The following is a 17,573-nucleotide window of genomic DNA, read 5'->3' on the forward strand; positions in this document are numbered from 1 at the left end:
GAAACAATGAAATTGTTTATTTGCTGATTTTAAAGCAACATAAAAAAATATGCATGACAAACCGATTAACTGTGAACACGATGGGATACCCCATCAACCAATTGCACCAAATGACCAAACACACCATTATCTCAGCTGCCACCACAATAAACGACATTCTTTACCACCAGAGTTGCCAAGGCGGTGTGCATATGTAGTTGTCAAAACTCCAACAAATGAAAATCATAAAAATAGCTTTCAAGTGTCATTTTCACTTTGTGTAGAAGCTACATGTGCTTGAAAAGTTGCTGATGTTTTTGTTTTAACTTATTGAGAAGTTGCTTGTTGGCAAATTGATAGCTTTTAGTAAGTGTTAATGTCTATTCAGTCACATCATAAAAACACCCTTGTTTGTGTTTTTAACAAGAACAACATTTTGATTAAAAGCACCAAGAACCTCTTTAAAACATTGGCTTATTGTATAATTAAACCAGAACAAAGAGAAGTTATCACTTGGATTGGTTTTGTGGTGCTCAAAAACATATACTGTAACATGTAAAACATGCGGTGCTGTAGGCTATATACCGTTGAAAAATATATGTAGGCCAAAACGAACGTTTTTATGTGCTGTAAATGTAATTTTTTAATTTTAAGACTTGGTTATAATATTTATGCCACCATAGCCATTAGCCATGCATAATCAGTTTTGCACAAAACATTAGCGATAATGCAGTAGGCCTGCTCTTCGAAAAACGGTTGAAGCAACAAGTTTTATAAAATACCTGTTGCCATGTAGTAGGCTACTTTTTAGTGGTTTATTTTCATATGACACTTTACATCTTAAAAAGAAAAGCTTGTCTTGTTTTACTGTAGATAAATTATTGTTTCTGTTAAATCTGTTTCATCAAATAACAAATTTGTAGAAACATTTGATCAAAAGAAACACGACTCTTTTGTTGGCTTTTGCGTATAGAGATGGTAAAAACGTTGATAGTAAACAACCCAGCCATCTCTTTCAAACCTTTTTCTCGAGTTGCGGTTCATTTCTAAAACCATTCCCACAGGCTTGACTAGTCAGATACTTTATCGGTTGAGATGCGAGTAGAAGCGGTCTCACAGTGAAAGCAGTGGTGTTGTGCAGGTTAAGTTACAGGCTGTGGAAGTTTAAAAAATTAACCCCATAGTAACATGTCGCGCGAATGAATTTGTAAAGTTGTTTTTAAACATTGCTTAAGGTCAAAATATGTTTCCGTTTGAGACAGATAATAATTGTAATTAAAAGTAGATCAAAAGCATGCGTTTTTTTGTATTGGGCACTTGTCTGCTGTTTGCTTTGCTTTGCTGTGACGCCCGAAGAAGACGGAAAACTTCAAAAACTTTGGCTGGATCACAAAGCACGAACCCGGGTAAAATTCAAGAATCGTTGTCTTCGGGTAATCACTCTGCAAGTTTGCTGAATAAGCCTTATGCTGCTGTTGGAAAGTCAACTGACACTGCTTTAAGCTCTTTGGTCAAGAGTTCAAAAAAAGTTGTGACAAAGCGTCAAAAAAGAAAACGAAAATCAAGAAGAAATCGAAAAAGTAGGAAACAACGAAAATACAAAAAGAAAAGCAGAAAACACACTGGAAGAACTTCTCCAAAAGGGACTAAAACAGAATTTGACATTTTTGATAAAACCAAAAAAGAATTGCTCCGTTCCACAATGCGTCGGATGTTCGGGTTTGATCATATGACAGGACCTCGCGTCAACCAAAAAGAATCCGCAATCGATGAGTCTCACTTTGCAAAAACTCCTCGATCACACGTTAAAGACACAAGCCGGAGTAGGTTGATGAATCCCCTTGACCAAATGAACAGCCAAAATTATCATACATTGCCAAACCCTCCTGATTTTATGTTAGAATTATATCGAACATATTCGGAAGATAAAAGCCTGATGAGGATCAACGCGCAATCTCAGGGAAATACCATCAGGAGCTTTTTCTCTGTAGCAGGTAATTCATGAAAATCTAGTTTGGTAACATAGGCTACTAGTAGGCTACATAAGTTTCAAGTATTTTAGTTTCATGGAACATTATTTTCTTTTAAAACAATTGAAAAATCAATTCAATTTAACCACCAGAAAAAAAAGATCATTCAAAGGACACCTCCATTGTATTTTTTTAAAACTCTCAGATGCGAATTGTTTTATTAACGACTTCACTTTAATTCACCTTCTATCATACACACTGTTGCCACTCTATTGTCATGGAAAAGTACTAGATTTGACTAAAAAAAACACTAGATTCACAAAAAAACACTAGCATCATGAATACACGATCTTTTACATGCATAATGTACAAAAATGACAGGCAATGGCGTTAGTGAGTGTTAAAAGTCTTTAAAATTTCAAAGTAGAACTGAATTTCCTTGAAAGTGAGAGCCCTGAAGTCATAGCCGAAGGAGAGTAAAACATTTTGGGGGGCGAATAAAATTTTCCCCTAATTTAGCCTTTGCAAATATATTGTCAAAAACGCAATATAACTCACAATCATCTCTGAAGTAGTGTAGTCTAAGAACTCCACACTCATCAAATGTAAGCGACGAAATGTAAGCCTCCGGTACCATATGGTAGGCTACGCTACCTACTTTAGTCTATTTTGAAGACTTTTCACAGTCATTTGTGTGTATTTTTTAAAGTATTTATGCTAAATATCTCAAATTTGGTTATCATTGGGTGTAACTAGACAAAAAACTCGCTGTCCACTTTGAAAAGCACTACAAACACATTGATGCAGCCAAACAAAAAATAGGTGGGGCTACTTTGAACACTGTCCAAACTTATGCACACCAACATAGCGCTAAATCGCTAAAAAACACTAGATAGCAACAAAAAAACACTAGAACACTAGATGCAACCCAAAAACACTAGATCTAGTGGAAAAACACTAGGAGTGGCACCACTGGATCATACATGATACAGTTTTTAAACGTCTAAACCTCTTTTTCGATGTTGCCATTTCCGCACCCATATAATGTATCAGTATCATATACAAAACGTTCCTGCGTAACGCGAACTTTGCAGCATACAGTATAACATTTTTTTAATATTATTTTTTAATGCAATCCGGTTAGTTAGAATTTAAATTATCCAAAGTTAAAAAAAATAAAATGAAGTGAAAATTGGTAACTGAAAAGGACTGCTTGTCATTCAGCAGCACTTATTCGATGGAATAATAATTCACAGACAACAAGCGGAAACTTGAAACTTCATTTGTCAATTTCTTAACCGGGCCTGCGTCGGTGGTTCAAGCCGCTACAAGTATGCTACGCAAAACCGCGGATATGTGCAAAACTGCTAAAATTTAGCCCACAAAGAAGCTTTCTCTGTTCCAAGATAAACATTCCCACAGTCAATGAACTCACTCTAGTTCTAACTTCTAGCTTATCAGCAACTCAAAATTAATTGTGTCATCCTGTGTAAGCCGTAAATCTGCAACAGTTTGAAAACTTCAAAGCCTATTTGTTATGACCATCTTGTAGTGTTAAAGAAATTTTTAAATAAAAAAAATTACAATAAAATGCAAAGTTAATTAATTTACAAAACTCCAAAACAAAACTTCGTTCCTAAACTTCTCATCAAATTTTCCTATAATTCAACTGATGATCCACTGGGATGCACGGTGTGACAAAACATTTTAAATAAAGTAAACAATATCACACCAAATCAGAAAAATCGGTTTATTTAAATACAGAGCTTTCGCCACACAAGTTTATACTGATGAAGCCACACTTGTGTGGCGAAAGCTCTGTATTTAAATAAACCGATTCTTATGATTTGGTGTGATATTGTTTACTTTATTTAATTAATTTAATTAGTTAATTAAATGGCAAGTTAATTTGTCTACAATATTTCAAATTTGCTCTTGGAAGCTCTTTTAAGAACACAGATTTTTAATGCGGGCAAACGGACTCCTTCAGTTTGGATTCAGGCAAAAACTTGAGCAAGAAAAACGCGGCGACATAAACTGCAACAAACATAATATGGTGAATTCAGACACCAATTCTAAAGCAAATGATAGCAAGCGAGGTCAAGCGGGAAAACAGGTGATAAGGATTTTTATGGTTGAACCAAACCAACAGCAACATGACATCGTCCAAACTCCAAACGGATCATTGTTTTGTAATGCAAATTATTTCTGTTCACGAACTTCAAAAGTTTTGACGGAAAGCGTATAGATAACACAACTAACTGGCAGTTTCATTTATGACGTGGGATATGTCTGTAACAACTATGCAGTGGCGCCGGCAGGGGGGGGGCAGGCGGGGCAGCTGCCCCCCCAATGTTTTGGGCATTATCTTTTTTTTTTTTTTTTTTATTAATACATATTAATATTATTTTTTTAATATTTGGATCCCAACCTCAAGTAAGTCAACTCAAGTTGCAAGGGGGGGAGGGGGGAGGTAAAAGCTCTCTCTTAAAAGAAAGTATGGAAAACCTTGATGACTAAATTGTACAGTAGATAAAAAGATTTTCTACAGAAGCAAAGATATAGACTTTTTAAAGTTTTAACTAACGTCACATTGATGTAGAAAAATAACAACCTGTTAAATTTTTGATACATCACACTCCCATGACTTCTTCCGCGCGCATTTTAGCATTGGCTGCTTGCAGTGATTCTTTCACTTAAACAAAACGTTTTGTTTCAGCAGTTTTGAGTTGTTCGATTCTTAAGTTGTAAAGGAGACTCAATTTCTCCAATATTTATCATTTATGTTTCTTCTTTAATCTCAGCAGAGTATAAAACTTGTAAAAGTTTTTCATCCATACGACGTCATGAATGAAATTATATCTCAAATCGGCGTAATGACGTAACATCATCTAAACATTTTACCGAATAATAAATTAACAAATTCGATCGTCAAAAGTGGTTTGGTGGTGGTAAATATTACGTAATGAAAAAAATGTGATAAGGTTGGAAGACATTACGTCATGTATTTTCAATACAAATATGAAGTTTAAAATTTATTCTTTTGTTCATAGTCGTAATTCACCTTCAAAGCGGTACTACAAAGAACAATTATCGATAAGGGGGGCATCAAGAATATGTCGACATAACTTTTAAGGTTTACGTCAGCTCCGTAGATCAGTAAAATATAAGGTTCTCATTATCGTGATTGTAAGCCGCGGTTTTTCTCTAAAAAATAGATTCCCGGGAAGCTAAACATTTTTTCCAGCCCTGGTCGAAAACAAGAGAAATTAAATAATATACCATTGTCTTGCACCAGTGGCGTAGCCAAGGGAGGGGGTTCGGGGGTTTCAACCCTTCAAATTGAATTTACGGATGTTAATACATTGTTTACAAGAAAAGTTTTAGCCTATGATGTAATTTGTCGTCAAACTGTGCAAGGATGCAAGCCATCTGCAACTGCTGAGATCGCTTGTTCGATCTAGATTAACATCTAAACAGCTATTCGTTATACAAAACTTGAATATATCAGAAATAACCTAAAGTAACTTCATTGTCTCAAAGCTTTTTGTTTGACACTCATCAAGATGTATGATCTCTATGACGTTACGTTTTCTAAACTTTGGGTTGACTTCAGAGCATAAAAGTTAGTGACTTACCGGAATAAGATCGTTTTTTGAATCAACCAAAGAGAAAATTGATAAATAAAAAAACTGTAATAATCTCGCAAAAAAAAAGCAATCAATCTATGTCTCTAAAACAAAGTTTGCCTAATTTTAAACCAAACTGTATTAAAAGAGCGAGTTTTGCCAATACCAAACATTCAAATATCTCAGTCTTGAATTAGCAACAAGAAAACATAGAGACTTAGCTTTATTTCCGAAAAATGCCGAAGATCCTTTTGCTATGCCACTGGACAGCACCATTTTACAGAAATATTCATACCCACAATTTTGTTGAAAATGCTCTCAGAATGCACCAAACGGAAAGTAATTTTTCAAAAATTTCTGGGGGAGGCCCCCCAGACCCCCCGCCGCTAAGTGTCGCCTTCGGCGAACACGCCATCGGGCTTCGCCCGCCGGCTGTCAACACCCCCCCTTTCAAAATTTTGGACTATGCTACTGTCTTGCACTGTCAATATTTTGCCCCCCCAATGTTGAAGGTCTGGCGGCGCCACTGCAACTATGGGATTCAATTTTAAATGTTTTTTCTTTCAAACTATTTTATGAAAATTGTATAAAGATGTAGATTTGCACTTGCGTTTTTGTCAGACTTTAATTTGGTTGAGAAATAGCAGATAAAATGACATGCTTTTGTTTAAACAGAAGCTTTGATGTGTCTCCAAAAACTTGTTTGAAGAATAAACATTGTAACCCAACATTGAACTTTCTATCGGACGTAAGCTATAGCATTTAACATTTTAATTTTGATTCATTTAAACAGTTTTAATTCCATGCAAATACTCTACATTCTAATCACTGCATCATCAATTTTGTTTTATCAAAATTTCACTTTTAACGCATTAGCGAGACGTTGCTAGAACACCAGCCGCCAAGTGATTGTAAAAAAGTGTATCGCTACTTTCAACTGATGTTTTGAAAGAACTTGTGTTTTTCTTACAACTAGGACAAGTGTCATTTTCTACTTCTTTTTATAAAACAAAACCTTTGCAAAAAAAAAAATGACACAGCTTTCGGTGAGAGATGTGCAGTGCAATGTAAATTCATGCAGGCTACAGCCTGCAACCGTAGTCAAACAAAGGTCAGCAATGCTGCCATGGTGAAATAACGATAAAATAGAAAGAAAATTTTTATTCAACAACGTTATTTGAAGTTCAAAATATTCGAAGAAAGAAAAAGAAACAATATTATGACGTTCTACTGAGTAAAACTGTAAATAAGTCACGAATGCGCAACCACGTTAAATTATTCACTTAATCTAAAGTTTGAGACAACTTTGAATGAGAAACGAGTGTTTGTAATCGGCTTGTTGCCATTTTCACTAAAAAAAAATTGTTCAAGCTATCCATGTATTTGAAAGATTCAAGATCAGATAATGCAATTAGACACCTTTAGACTTGTCGTCGGTCATTGCTAAAAGCCTTCGCTTATACATTACCGCTATCAGATTAAATGCTTATGTTGAAACCTGCAACACCGCAACTTTAACACGGTAAACCAATATCTTTCAACTACCAATGTTCTAGTTTATATATTTTTGACTTGCAGAATAGGCTGCTTGAGTGCATAAACGTATCTATTTTCTACTTGTTTCCTGTTTGTAAAACGCTTTTGGGCTTGCTTACCAACCATTGACCTTTTCTGCAGGGGAAACGATGAGTCGACTGGAGGATAAAGAAAAGCCGTTGATTATCACTGCTTTTCGCAAAATAAAAAGTTCTGTCTCGCAATCTGATGATTTTGATGAAACCAATGCGAATCAATATGGCAGCAAAATAAAAGTGTTTGCTTTCAATGTCACATCAATACCAGCAACAGAAAGCATCGTCGCTGCCGAGTTGAGGCTGGATGGGCTTCGCAAAGCTGCTTTGAGTACATTGAGTAATCCGAGGCCGCAGAATGTTTCCCGATCGGGATGGTCGGCCGATGTTGCCGTTTACAAAGTTGCAAATTCAAACAAAGCTGAAAATGAAAGCAGAAAGGTAAACAATTTTTTTTCAAATTTTTTGACAAAAACGAAACCACTCGTTGTAATCTTTTAATTTGTAGCTTAGCTAGATTGCATTTTTAAACAGACCTCCTGATTGGCTATATAGATAGATAGACAGACCTCTATGGTTTGATCAAAGATATAACTTAAAAAGATGAAAAATGTTACAACCGAACATTTTTAGTGCATGCGCTGCGCTCTTGCAAACGATCGAAAGAAGGTGCAGTCCCGTACAGAAAACGTTCGACTAAAATGTAACATCTCTCAAAATGTAATAGAATAGTCTACAACGAGTGTAAGCCTAATCGGGCTTTACCGATTTATAGCCTAAATGTAATATAAATTATTTTGTTTATCATTCCAGATATATCAACGAGTTGGGCGAATGATCACCATTCGCCCATCGGGCTCGTTTGCCTGGGTAGATCGTCGTATCGCACGCCTGTCGTCCAAAGCACGTCGGGAGAAACATGTTCTCATCGTCAAGTTCAACCATGACGTAGAACACAATTTAGCACGTCGGAGAAGGAGTACCACATCTTCCACTGAAAACTCTTCCTACAGGTCACATGCCACGCCGAAACTACTGACATCCATTTTACCGAATTACTTTGTAGTAGTGAGATCAGATCGAAGAAAAAGAAACACCGGTGCAAGTTACAATCATCCGAGATCTGCTTCTTCGGCAAGTCCGGCATCTCTCGCGCCAATTCTCATTGTTTACTGCAATGATACGAAAACGGTGGTTTCCGCGACTGATGCTCCAATTCCGAATGGAATTTGGGGAACTCTTGGAAATTTTTCTTCTTCATCCGTACATAAAAGGGTAAGCGAAAGCCGCGGTAGCTTACGTTGTGCTTCGGTCAGTAAAAACATAAATAAAACATGTAGGCTACTGTAGTTGAATACAAAGCATTTTAAGCTTAAGTTAGCTGCAAAATGCGGTAACAGAACCTTTTTTTACGTAGACTCGCCGCTCATCAAATCGAAGATTGCCTGGACACTCTTTGTTATCATCTAGCGGTGAAAACAAAAACGAAATTCCCGGTGAGACACAAGGAGACGATGCCAGCGGTAGAGTAGCTTCTCAATTTCCCACAGTGACAGACAACGATCAAACCGAATTGCACGACAATGGTCAAGTGCAACGAAGAGTAATTCAACAACTTCAAGACCGCAAAGCAATGACTGAAAGTAAAAAAGGACAAAAGAGAAAACGTGGAAAAAAGTGCAGAAAGCGAGGCCGAAAAGGAAGAAGATCTCGAAAATGCAGAAAAGAAAAAGCAATTTCCACACCAGAGCCCGATCTGAATCGTGCCCAACAAGTTTGTTCACGAAAGTCTCTGCATGTTGATTTCAACGACATTGGTTGGTCAGACTGGATTATTTCCCCAAAAAACTTTGACGCATATTATTGCTCTGGCTTGTGCGAATTAAACACTATGAAGGTGAGTTTGCAAACGAGTTTGTCTCAAGTACAGACCAACCTTTTGTTTCTACAATTTCTAGTTTATCCTTCAACTAAACTAGTTAATCTGTAGTCTGTAATGTAACTTAGGCTAAAAGCAAACGAGCTCTAAAAATTAGTTAAAAAAATAAAGCAATAAAAAGCATACCGTACTTCATTAGTTAGCTTATCTTTTAACAAAAATAATATGTTTATCCGTGGTCTTTAAAACTTTAAAAATTGGCTAAAAAGAAAGAATTAGAAAACATAGTTGACTTTCCAAACTTTGTACTCTGAGGCTGAATTCAATCATTTCACTATTTTTAAAGATATCTAATTTGCATATGTTTGTAGAGAGCGAGACCTTCCAATCACGCCATTGTACAAGCGTTCATCAAATCCTTTCAAATCAATCCTGAGGTTCCTGCTCCGTGTTGCGTTCCCGATAAACTGATGTCTCTAAGTGTTTTGTACTTCGACAGAAACGACAACGTAGTCTTGAAGGTGTATCCTGATATGTCAGTTGAGAGTTGCTCGTGCAGATGAGCAAAAAGAGGCCACGAGAGATTAAATATGACATCAGAAGGACGTCATATCACAGGTGAACAGTCGCACGTAACCAAGCCACGGAGGAAAATCGAAAAGTGGTGAAAAAAATTGACTGTCAGAAATGGACAAAAGAAGATTTTTCAAAATACTAATCAAAATATCTTTCAAAGATTTGTTTGGTTTGCAATGTTCCTTGAGTTTGCTGTGACACACTTTTGAGATGCTACGCTCACAGACCTTAGAAGACTACACAAACATTTATGTGTGTTTGTTTATGTTGCGTAATTTAAAAAGTGACAATCGGTGATTCTATTTTCAATGTCAACTACAGTGTAACAATTGTTTTTGGTTTAATTTGATATGCTTATTTTACAATCTCAACATTGGTAGGCTAATGCTGTTAGCTGGTAGCTTATTCAATGTTTGAATATTTTATTAATTAAAACAGGACCATGTCTCATTTTCCTGAAAACATAAGCTACGGTACGTAATATTATTTAAAATAACTTCTTAAAAACCAGCAAATTTGACAGCTGACAGGTACCGAAAATTATGTGTTTTATATGCGGTGTATGCTTTTATCAATATCTCCCGATTCAAATTTGCACAGGAAAAAATGATACGCCAGACAGCAAAACACGTCATTTTTACATTTGTTCAACGTCTGCAGACGTTGAACAAATGTAAAAAAGATATTTGCTGTCTGGGACCCTACCTTCTGCATAGTTGGAAATTAGTCAGCTTGCAGTTTCTAGTTGTTTTTGTTATAATTGTTACGATACTAATTTAAAATAGCCTATCAATAAAGTTCAAAAAATACATGTTGAAACACGGCTCATCGTGAAATTCATATTTGTAAATCCATTAGCTCAATTGGAGTGCACAAAGAAATCGTATGATCAAGCAGTGCTGGCTTGGCTCTCAGGGTGTGCACTTCCACTTATGCACAACAGTTTAAGGATTGCTCTCCATTAATGACACCTACCGAATGGAATATGTACAAATAGCAACACCTTGACAATAGGAAACTTCACTCTGCCAATCTCGGTAACCGGGCGCGTATTTGTAATTTGAAGGTCGCTACAGCGGATGAGGTGTACTGTATTGTTTAATCAAAAGGTAAGATTCTTTCCCTCGGCTGTCTTCAGCAATTACGTCCACTTAATATATGTCAGGCCGAGTAAGGAAAATAGATGCTTTTTAATGATCTGTCAAACCATGATTGAAACAAATTAAATTGACCTCGACCTTGGACAGCAAGCGTTTTATTCGCTATAGCCTACCATAAGTTTTGTACCATTTATGCTATACCCAGGCTATATCATATATAGTTCCGGTATAAAAAAAAAAACTTGATTTAACTGTGGCTAGATTGCGTACAATTTTTTGTTTCCGTTTTAAAATAAAACAAATAAGTTTGTATTTTAAAACAAATAAGTCTGTTTTAAAATAAGTTTGACACTCTAACCTAGCCTACAGTACACAAAAAAGATGTATAACTACAACTTACAAGCACGACCAAGCAACCATATAACGTCACCACAAGTACAAAAGAATGTGTTTTTGTTAGTTTTTGAAACGATAAAAAATAGTGAGAACAGTAAAACAAACACTTTGCAATGCGTCCATCCAGTAGCGTACCTAGGGTATGGCAGGCATGGCTCGAGCCATGGGCGCCACATTGATAGGGGCGCAAAATCGGTTGGTACAAATTAAAATTTGTTACTTACACTTCCTTCAAAATCTAATTTGCGCCCAATACAAAGATCAAAAAGGAGTCTCTCTTTTACTGTAGCCTATAGTTATTGTTAAACAATGGAATTGTGATGTTACAAAGCAACACTGTGCATCTCCTGACTCATTTAGCGTTCAGTCATCAACAATTGAAGCTTAGTAAAGTCGCTAAGCAGCGATTAGTTGAAGCTTAGAAGTAGCGCCAGAACTTACTTATTCATTTTTATAAGAATTTATAAAGCTAATCTGTTGTATGACTTCAATTTGGCCTGACCAGAGCACTCAGTCTGTTCTAGGAAGAAATTAGCATTAAAGTATTATTGAGCCTATAAGCATGATTAATAATTATATGAAATTTTGAGACCAAAAATTGGTCTATGTAGTATTAGTAATTGTAGTATGTATGATTTATTTTTGCGTGCTGCGCTGACGCTACCTAGCACTTAGCAGTCTGAAGTTTTGAGGTTCATTCACAACTTCACAAAGTGTGCTTGATGAATATACGGTAGCCTACTGTACTTTTACCTAACTTCCTCGAGCTATCGAACGGATAAAATGAACGCAATTCGTAGCAGAACACACCAATGTTGGGATTGGGAATGATTCGATATCAGTTTCTTCAATCTCTATAGTTAGCATAGCCTACAACCCAACGGTCACAAAACCCGTCGACATGCCAACAAAAAATGTCGACGACAAATTAAATTAATTTATATTAGTTTTTAAAAAAATCTGCCGGACTTGGGTCGCTTTATTTTTATCCACAGTTATCCGACAAAAATACCCGTATCTATAGGTCGGTCATCGCCGGTTGCATCAACACAGCGCTCTGTTGAGATGAAATTTAAGTAGGCCTATACGTAAAAGACTATGAAAACATTGTGTCCATGTAGGCCTATATATTATAATTAACTTATGTCCGATTATGTCCAATAATTCACTTGGTAGTAGCCTAACTAGGCTACAGTAAGCTACAGTAGCCTATACACAGCGTCAGATGAAAAAGAAAGGGGAAGCCGCGTTAGCTAGATTTTATGTGGCAAATAACTTGGAAAGAAGGCACAAAGTGCAGCATTCTATCTCTATCAAATCGATTAGCTCCGCAGAGAGAACAAAACCTGCACGACGAAACAATCTCACGTGACTGCCTTAGAATATAATAAAACGGCAATAACACATTTATTTTCTTCGTGGTTTGTTCATAAAAGAGTTGTATGCAATATTTAACTTAATTGTTAAAAAGGGCGCACATTTAAACTTTGCCATGGGCGCCATTTTGCATAGGTACGCCACTGCGTCCATCATATGTACTTATAGTGCATATCTTCCGGTTCAACATGATACATATACAGTTTAACGTTGCACTTTAAAAAGGCAGATAGGATCTTTTCTGAATAAGCCTTAAGAAAAAAGATTTTATCTCCATGCTTTGGCGAGTTGATGAAGGCGATTACTTCCAAAATGTTGCATCGTCTTTTGATAACTGTAATCAAAACCCATGTCAGTTGAAATGATTTCGATATCAAATAGAAAGTGTTGGATTGAAAATGTACCTTAACTTTTCACTTATTGACTAAAGACTGATTGAAAAATGATTCGATAATTGAAGATTAAGCCTAATCAGGTATCACTTCATAATCATTATGTCATGTTAACCAATTACAGCAATTTGTGGCTCTGCCTGTGGTAAGTTTATAACTTGGGGTAAGTCTAATCTTTTGTATGATTGTGGTCTTGTAGTAATGTAAGAATACACACGTTGCCTGTAACATTGGTCTTAAACAAATAGCCAACGTAAGATAGAAAATGAGATCAAGAAAGTCAATCAAAAGACTCCGATATCTTTGAAACAATACTAAACCGGGTTGATAGAAAACATTGCCAAATTTGAAATCTATCCAAAAGTTTAATCTTAAATGGGACATTTTATTGATTTTCAATAAATCACCAAATCGGTTTTCTCCGAAAAAGGCTGTCTCCGAATCAGCGTATCCGAATCGGATTCTCTGAAATCGGCCATTCCGACATTAATTATATGAAGTACCTTGATATTACCAAGGCCAGTAGCTCCGACCGGAGTTGCAATTCTCTAGCAGGAACAACTGGCCTACGGCGAAAATTTTGCCACCAGTGCATCACTAATAATTTTTCAAAATAAATTTTCGTTTTGAGAAAAGTAACTTGATCTCTGTGCTTTATTTGTGCAACTATGCAATCTTCTTGCATAATTTACAAAAATCGATTTCGCAAAAAGTATAGCATTTTTAGCTCCTTCACATAGAACCAATAGTCAAATGTTATTAAAAAAACGGCAATTTTCTGTTGTTTTGAAAATCCTGCTGAAAAATTCCAGACAAGAGTCAAAAGGCTTCTCACCTAAATGCGTTGGCAGCATACGATGGAACGTTCCTTCCATAAACCTTCTGATAAACTGTTCCTCATATGTTCTGGCATGTGAATCTTTTTCATCGCGTAAATTTCCTACAATAACAATTGAAACTGCACTCAGAATATCAAAAAGACAAAGCAGTGATGCCAGGTGAAAACGAGCATACATACAAGTAAATATTTCAGATCTACTTTCCAGCTGTAAAGAGTGAAAAAAAACAGGTGTAACTTTCAAAGCGGCATCATTGAAATAATTGTTCGGGAAAGTGCTCTGTCCGACACCACAACTTTGGTGATAGTACGGTATGCTTCTCAAATCAATCATGTTTTTGACATTTTAACGACCACAAATAGAAAGTGGTAGATATACGGTAAGATATCTTTAGAAGTTTTTTTAAATTTCATGTGCAGTTACCTGTATGCATTGTTAGCCATCCCTTTGTCACTGCTATGTTGTGAGGTTTGAATGCTTGATCATAAGTGAGAGGCTTGTTATTAAATTTGCTCACTTTATAACGACCAGCTTTTGCCTGCAACATATTGATGTGTAAATATAAAATGAAAAGCAAATCGCAAAATCAAAGAAAATATGTCCCTAACATCCTTTAAAATTTTCAGAGAGCAGATGCAATCTAATCAACAATAAGATTTGCTTCATTTAATAATGCTTTTTAACCTACGGTGAAACATGTACTATACTACCCTACAGCTTTCCAAGCGGCATGTGAGAAGTTACCATTATCAAGTCATTAAAGTAAAGTGCATTATCACAACTGTCTGGAATAAAAACTTTTTGTCGCCTAATCATCGATATTTGACATAAGAGAATTGATTCAAGGTATTTGGTTTTGAGAGAGCAAAACCACACAGGGAAAGGTACGTTAAAACTATTTGGCTAAACTGTACTCCTCCTAATCTACCAACACAAGTCATGCCATGTATTTTAATGGTAACTGATAAACAGCTTTTTGGCCACCAGGTTGCATCAATCCTCAGCACTGCACAAAAAAAACATTGCGTCAATCAACATCATTTAAGAAATGATTGCCTGCCTTAATTGTTAACTCTAACGCCACATGTTAATGAGTGCTAACTGCTCAGCCTTGCGCTGATATCCATGTAGAAAGTCTGTTCTACAGACCCAACCGCCATTATTAAACCAAGTTTCCCTTGCCCTCCCACATTACAATGTACAAAGCCATACGTGCAACATTCAATTGGAAAAACATTCAAGAAGCAGTTTGTGGTAAGCAATCAGGAAGATTAATAATAATAATCATGTTTTATTTTGCGCCCATTGCGATAACATATGTACAGTATATACACTGCGATCACAGATGCGATACAACAGGAAGCACCGAATGAACATATATATATATTAGTCTTTGAATCAGCTGCTCCCCTTCTTTGCCATTGACAGTCACAGTTTTAGCAAAAAATATCTAACAAATCAATTAGCACACATTTAAATTATCAATAAATTTGTTTACACAAAGGGCATTCGATTAGATCTATCAATAAACAATATCTATTGTTAACACTATTACAATAGGCTACTTAGAATCCTAGACCAGTGCTTTTCAAACTTTTTTGGACTATATCACATCAAAAAAATTTGGAATTAACGAAGCAGATTTTTTTACTACGTAAGCTATATTTATTCTGATCAATGTATAACAGTAAAATATTTGCTTTTACTGTAAAATAAAAGATGTGGTGGCTTTGTGCACAATAGTCTTGATTCAAGGCTTGACATCAGTGCAGAGTGGTCTGATGCTCAAACGATTTATGCAGTTAGATGTCAATCTGCCATAACACAAAAGCAAATACTTCTCTCTAAACTAATCTGACACTTCACAGTTTTGCGCAATGACTGCAGCATTCAGAAATCACCAGACTTTCGCAGCACACTTGCAATTCTCACAGAGCACTTCAAGATAACTGTGAAAATTACCTTGCAATACAAAGGAGATATATGAAAGGATCGATGACATTGAACCATCCAACGAAAAGGAAAGCTTAACATAATAAAAAGCAATCAAACTTTTCTATTCATCCTTGTAAATTAAACCTGCAATTAGAATAGATTGAAAAAATACCAAGTGCACACTGCACACTACTGCACAGCTATGGAAAAAAACTATAAAAATCCTGTAAAAATACTGAGATTTTAGCGACAAGGGGTTATGCTCGGATGGCTCATTACTAGAGATGTACCGATACCAATATTTTGGCCGATACCGATCCCGATACAGATATCACTTTTTTAGGCCGATACCGATACTGATACCGATATTTTGGCCGATACTTTGGTGTTACAAAAAGAAGCAATTTTGGTATTTGCAAGCAATTACCGTATATCAAATGCTAAGTTTTACCTTATTTGCATAAAACTATTAAAAAAAGCTTTGAATTGGCATAATTTATTAAAGATTCAAGAATCCAATCTCAGCTACATCGTTGTGTCATAATAGTAGGTTTTAGTAATGATAGACCACCGTAATTGAGGACTGGGGTAATTGAGGACTGGGTATAAGGGAAGAAACATTACATAATAATTGGAGTTTCTGAAAAAATAATAAAGGGTTTGGGCAAACTCTCCAAATAGGCTAGAATAATTGATAATAAGTTAAGATGTAAAATGTAAACCAAGTGATTTGTGTAGTCGTACAAAAACTATTCGACAAGTAATGTGCAACCTAAGGGCGCTTGTCATTTGGTTGAAAAGCTTTTGGCAGGCCAAGACTACCCAGGTAGCAAAAATGTATAATTTTGCATCGTTTTTACGTTGCTAAACGTTTAAAAAACCTGTGTAACTTGGTTGTTTTTAGTAAGCTGGTTCTATCAGTTTGTGATTTAATTTCCACCTTTCGTTGTAATAAACTCACCATTACCAAGCTCAAACAATGTCATGGCAGAATAAGTAGGCTCAAAATGAAAGCAATGGGATTACGAATCCTCACTAAACTAATCCATAAATGGTCTTGTTGCCCCTAAGATGACAACCTCATTGTGAAGAAAGGAGTGTTCTTCCCGGCTATCAGCACAAGGTTGAGCAATGAGCACTCACTAGTACAGTGAGCAGTTGCGATTCGCTAACCACAACGGTGTAGCTTCCACACTAGCCATTTCTTGTCAATGTCAATTCTTGCTACAAAACGGCTGCCGAGAAACATATAGTTGATTGGATGGTCTAAATGGCTAGCGTCAAGCCACACCGTTATGGTTAGCGAATCGCAACAGCTCGCTGTACTAGTGAGTGCTCAACCTTGTGCTGATAGCCGAGAAGAACGCTCCTTTGTTCACAATGAGGTTGTCATCTTAGGCCACAAGACCATTTATTGATTAGATTAGTGAGTTGCTCATTCTCACCATTGCTTTCATTTTGAGCCTACTTATTCTGCCATGACATTGTTTAAGCTTGGTGAGTTTATTACAACGAAAGGTGGAAATTAAATCACAAACTGATAGAACCAGCTTACTAAAAACAACCAAGTTGCATGGGGTTTTTAAACATTTAGCAACGTAAAAACGATGCAAAATCATACATTTTTGCTACCTGGGTAGTCTTGGCCTGATTTTATCCTAGAGCTAAAAAAGAAACACAAATGATAAATATTGGAGAAATTGAGTCTCCTTCACAACTTAAGAATCGAACAACGCAAAACTGCTGAAACAAAACGTTTTGTTTGAATGAAAGAATCACTAAGCAAATAATGCCAAAAGGTGCGCGCATTAAGTCATAGGAGTGTGAGGTATCAAAAATTTGAACAGGTTGTTATTTTTCTACATCAATGTGACGTTAGTTACTACTTTGAAAAATCTATATCTTTGCTTCTGCAGAAAATCCGCAGTAA

The 17,573-nt window shown here is 36.1% G+C and overlaps 2 protein-coding genes across 2 annotated transcripts; one reads left to right on the forward strand and one right to left on the reverse strand.

Moving 5' to 3' along the window:
- Positions 1 to 1,249: 1,249 nt before the first annotated feature.
- Positions 1,250 to 10,448, forward strand: LOC145777419 (uncharacterized). Its single transcript, XM_082588785.1, has 5 exons — positions 1,250 to 1,973; positions 7,256 to 7,590; positions 7,963 to 8,424; positions 8,567 to 9,046; positions 9,400 to 10,448. Exons 1-5 carry the CDS (start codon positions 1,274 to 1,276, stop codon positions 9,589 to 9,591), a joined length of 2,169 nt encoding a protein of 722 aa, XP_082444911.1. The 5' UTR covers positions 1,250 to 1,273; the 3' UTR covers positions 9,592 to 10,448.
- A 692-nt stretch (positions 10,449 to 11,140) lies between these two features.
- LOC145777330 (small ribosomal subunit protein uS3m-like) lies at positions 11,141 to 15,789 on the reverse strand. Its single transcript, XM_082588688.1, has 4 exons — positions 15,671 to 15,789; positions 14,132 to 14,246; positions 13,705 to 13,809; positions 11,141 to 12,811 (listed from the first exon to the last, which is right to left on the reverse strand). The coding sequence occupies exons 1-4, from the start codon at positions 15,740 to 15,742 to the stop codon at positions 12,630 to 12,632; spliced, it is 474 nt and encodes a 157-aa protein (XP_082444814.1). The 5' UTR covers positions 15,743 to 15,789; the 3' UTR covers positions 11,141 to 12,629.
- Between the last annotated feature and the right edge of the window lie 1,784 nt (positions 15,790 to 17,573).

This window comes from Aplidium turbinatum, chromosome 9 (genome assembly GCF_918807975.1).
Source record: "Aplidium turbinatum chromosome 9, kaAplTurb1.1, whole genome shotgun sequence".
Classification (NCBI taxonomy): Eukaryota; Metazoa; Chordata; class Ascidiacea; order Aplousobranchia; family Polyclinidae; genus Aplidium; species Aplidium turbinatum.

Coding starts and splice junctions, on each gene's coding strand:
- LOC145777419 (XM_082588785.1), top strand. CDS start 1,274: ATGCGTTTTTTTGTATTGGGCACTTGTCTGCTGTTTGCTTTGCTTTGC. Junction 1,974..7,255: donor GAGCTTTTTCTCTGTAGCAG/GTAATTCATGAA, acceptor CCTTTTCTGCAG/GGGAAACGATGAGTCGACTG. Junction 9,047..9,399: donor GCGAATTAAACACTATGAAG/GTGAGTTTGCAA, acceptor ATATGTTTGTAG/AGAGCGAGACCTTCCAATCA.
- LOC145777330 (XM_082588688.1), bottom strand. CDS start 15,742: ATGTTAAGCTTTCCTTTTCGTTGGATGGTTCAATGTCATCGATCCTTT. Junction 14,247..15,670: donor TATCTCCTTTGTATTGCAAG/GTAATTTTCACA, acceptor AATATGTTGCAG/GCAAAAGCTGGTCGTTATAA. Junction 13,810..14,131: donor ATGGCTAACAATGCATACAG/GTAACTGCACAT, acceptor TTGTTATTGTAG/GAAATTTACGCGATGAAAAA.